Raw genomic sequence first — 3549 nt, 5'->3', positions numbered from 1 at the left:
GATATGTGGCACAACTTTAAAAATAATGATTTGATTGTGATGTTTATGCTTTTCTTTCTAATTTTACCTTTACAAATTCAAAATTTAAATCTGAATGGTAATATGCATTTGATTAGAAAGAAGGGTTATATTAAAAAAAAGATTAAAAAGTGTTTTGACTGTTTTAACATGATAAATATTTTAGGATATCTTTAAATAAAAATATGACATTTTTAATAAGATGGAGGGAGTACGATTACGTGAGTTGGTGGCCGAGGATCAAATATATTATCCTTGTAAATTGGTATGTGTACAATGATATGACAAAGTAAATATTTTAGATGCCAAAAAACAAAGCCTTTATACAAGAAAGACAACATGGGAGGCAGGTCAAGAATTTCACAGATTCCCTATGTAAATGTCACTAGCACAAGAAAGATTGTACGCTTGAGGATATTTCTTGCTCTCTATTAAAACTAATTTATTCAAAATTCAAAATAAGTTCAGAATAGCTGACAATTAACTTTTACGAAAGTGGTACAATTCAGGGGTTGAACGATAATTTTTGAGACTTTAACGGCGTATCCACATGCATTTCTCAAGGCACCAAAAATTGACCGATCAGATAAAATCTTATATACATCACAACCATCCCAACTTTGTCCATAGCGATGGCCAGCAATTCTTTTTTGTAATGCAGCCACAGAAGAATATTTCTCTCTAGCAAACCAGTAGCTGCTGGTGAAGGTGGAATCTCAAATGCTACGGAGATACTACTTTGTTTTGTCATTTGTACGATGGACTGAAGGTACAGCTAAAACACGGCGTTGACCTAAAAAAAGCGAAAACCGACGGTTAGTGATCATTTCTCCTTTATAGTAATATTTTTGATCTATAAGTTAGACAAAGGTCATTTACGTAATAGTACTTAATTATTGCGAGCGCTGCATCAGGTCCGTGGATCCTAATCTTCTTACTTTTCATTAACGATATTTGGTAAAAGGGTTGGGGTTGACTTTGTAGCTATCATGGTTCAAATTTTCCATTCGTTATGTTGAAAATTAAAGAGGAAAAAATTGAAGAATGTTCATGCATTTTAGAACAAATGAATACCTACGAATTTTTTTAGAATTTGCTAACAAAGATGTAACCTTAGCATTTTTTTGTTTTGAGGAGAACTGATTGATGTTAAAAAATGTTTCTCTGTGAGTATTCGTTAATACACCTATATCACACCCAACTTATACTATGTGCGTGCACAAACTAACAATTATTACCTATCATTACATTTATACATTATTTTAATTAACTTTATTTCTCAAAAAAAATTAATACATAATTATATCTTAAACAAGTGCCTTTTTTCAAAAAAAAAAAAATATTCTACTAGGAACGATGGGATTTAAGAAGCGGGTGGAGAGGAGGGGATTAGAAGTACCCACTAAACATATCACTATGATAAAGAGGGTAATGACATCTACATTTACATCTGCAAAGGTTTTGGAACCTCCAAACAGTGCATTCTCAAATTTCTTGGTTATAGCAATTGATGGAAACTCACAGAGCTCATTGCCTGATATTGCCGTATCCCGTCCAAGGTCACATAAACCCAATGCTCCAATTTGCTAAGCGTCTGCAACATGAGGGCGTCAAAGTCACGTTTGCTACAACCAAGTTCTTGTTTGAAACCGTGGATGAAGTCTCAGCTTCTATCTCAGTGGAGACCATCTCTGATGGATATGATGAGGGAGCAAATGGAATTGCAATGGAAATATACTTTCCTAGGTTTCAAAAGGTTGGCTCAGAAACTCTGACTGAGCTAGTCTTGAAGCTTCAAGATTCGGGCCGTCCTGTTGATTGTATCATTTATGATGCATTCTTGCCTTGGTGTCTAGATGTAGGCAAGGATCTTGGCGTACGTGCGGGTGTGTTCTTCACTCAATCCTGTGCTGTCAATAACATCTACAACCATGTCCACAAAGGACTTTTGAAGCTTCCTCTAGAGGAGAGTGGAGTGGACATTCCCGGTTTGCCACCATTATTAGCTTCAGATCTGCCCTCTTTTGTGTCTAATCCTGGTCTATATCCAGCAAGTACACAGATGTTTGTACATGACCAAATCGAAAATTTTGAAGAAGCTGACTGGATCTTTTTCAACACATTTTACGGGTTGGAGGAAGAGGTAAGCGTACTTCAATACGTCTTTTTTTTTATTTTCTTATTTTAATAGGGAAATTATTAGATTTAAGAAGCCCGGGAGGGAGAAGGAGAATTTGAATTTAAGATTTCTAATTTTTGAGAGCTGAATTTTAAGCACTAGATCAAGATTCCCTCCGGCCAATAAATCTAATAATACCTACACATATTACAGTCGGGAACCTAAGTCCTGAATGACCATGCCAGTTAGGTGTTTGTTAACTAAAAACTGAAAAAGTGGCATTTTGTCTACTACTATGAATTTTATTGGTTTTGTATTACATATTGCTTAGGTGATTCACTGGATGGCAAAAATCCTACCGGTAAAGACAATTGGACCAACTATTCCATCCATGTACTTAGAAAAGCGCCTTGAAGATGACAAGCAGTATGGTCTCAATCTTTTTAAGCCAAAGACCAATGCTTGCATGTCATGGCTAAATGAAAGGTCAATCAATTCAGTTGTTTATGTATCATTTGGAAGTTTGGCAAAACTTGAAGTTAAGCAGATGGAAGAATTAGCATGGGGCTTGAGAGCTAGCAGCTATCATTTTCTCTGGGTGGTTAGAGAATCAGAGTCAAAGAAGCTGCCAAAGGACTTTGTTAAAGAAACATTTGGCAAAGGACTAATAATCTCATGGGGTCCTCAGCTTGACGTTTTAGCCCACAAATCTATAGGCTGCTTTATAACTCATTGTGGGTGGAATTCAACATTGGAGGCCTTAAGTTTGGGAGTCCCGATGATAGCAATGCCACAATGGACAGATCAAAGCACAAATGCCAAGTTTGTAACGGACATTTGGAATATGGGAATCAAAGCTCGGCCAGATGAAACTGGAATTGTTAGAAGAGATGTGATTAGTCAATGCATAAACCTTGTGATGGACGGGAAGAAAGGACAAGAGATTAGTAAGCATGCAAAAAAGTGGAAGGATTTAGCAAGACAGGCTTTTGATGAAGGGGGAAGTTCAGACAAAAATATTAAAGACTTTGTCTCCAAATTGATTCAATCTTGAAGAGATTGAAACAGTGTATTTTGTCTTCTTTTGGATGCGTTTTTTGAAAGTTTGTAATAAACTTTACTTCGCTTATTGTAGAATTTATTAAAAAAAAAAATTTATGTAGTAGAGAATTTGGGGAAAATTTTCTTTTTTTTTCTTTCCTCTCTTTTTCTTTCTCCAAAACCTCACTGCTTTTCCTCCTCTCTCTCTCTCTCTCCCCTGTCCACCACTACCGCCACCATACTTTCCCCTCTTTTAAAAAAAAAAAATTTTTCCTCTCCTTCCCTCTCCCCATCCTCTTCCTCTCTTTTCCTTTCTCCTCCTTCTCTCCCTTCTCTTGCTTTCCCTAATCCCGTCCTCCTACCCTTTTCCC

General features: G+C 36.3%; 1 protein-coding gene across 1 annotated transcript; it reads left to right on the top strand.

The window, feature by feature from the left end:
* The first annotated feature begins 1479 nt into the window (after positions 1–1479).
* Positions 1480–3260, top strand: LOC113699305 (UDP-glycosyltransferase 74G1-like). The gene is made up of 2 exons (XM_027219583.2): positions 1480–2161; positions 2469–3260. The coding sequence occupies exons 1-2, from the start codon at positions 1529–1531 to the stop codon at positions 3189–3191; spliced, it is 1356 nt and encodes a 451-aa protein (XP_027075384.1). The 5' UTR covers positions 1480–1528; the 3' UTR covers positions 3192–3260.
* The last annotated feature ends 289 nt before the right edge of the window (positions 3261–3549 follow it).

Source organism: Coffea arabica, chromosome 1e (genome assembly GCF_036785885.1).
Source record: "Coffea arabica cultivar ET-39 chromosome 1e, Coffea Arabica ET-39 HiFi, whole genome shotgun sequence".
Lineage (NCBI taxonomy): Eukaryota > Viridiplantae > Streptophyta > Magnoliopsida > Gentianales > Rubiaceae > Coffea > Coffea arabica.
The sequence above is the reverse complement of the archived record's forward strand: the minus strand, read 5'-3'. Positions and strand labels throughout refer to the sequence as shown.

What these genes read in the sequence shown, in the direction of transcription:
- LOC113699305 (XM_027219583.2), top strand. Translation starts at nt 1,529, where the DNA reads ATGGAAACTCACAGAGCTCATTGCCTGATATTGCCGTATCCCGTCCAA. An exon ending in TTTACGGGTTGGAGGAAGAG is followed by an intron (nt 2,162 to 2,468) that starts GTAAGCGTACTT and finishes CATATTGCTTAG; the next exon opens with GTGATTCACTGGATGGCAAA.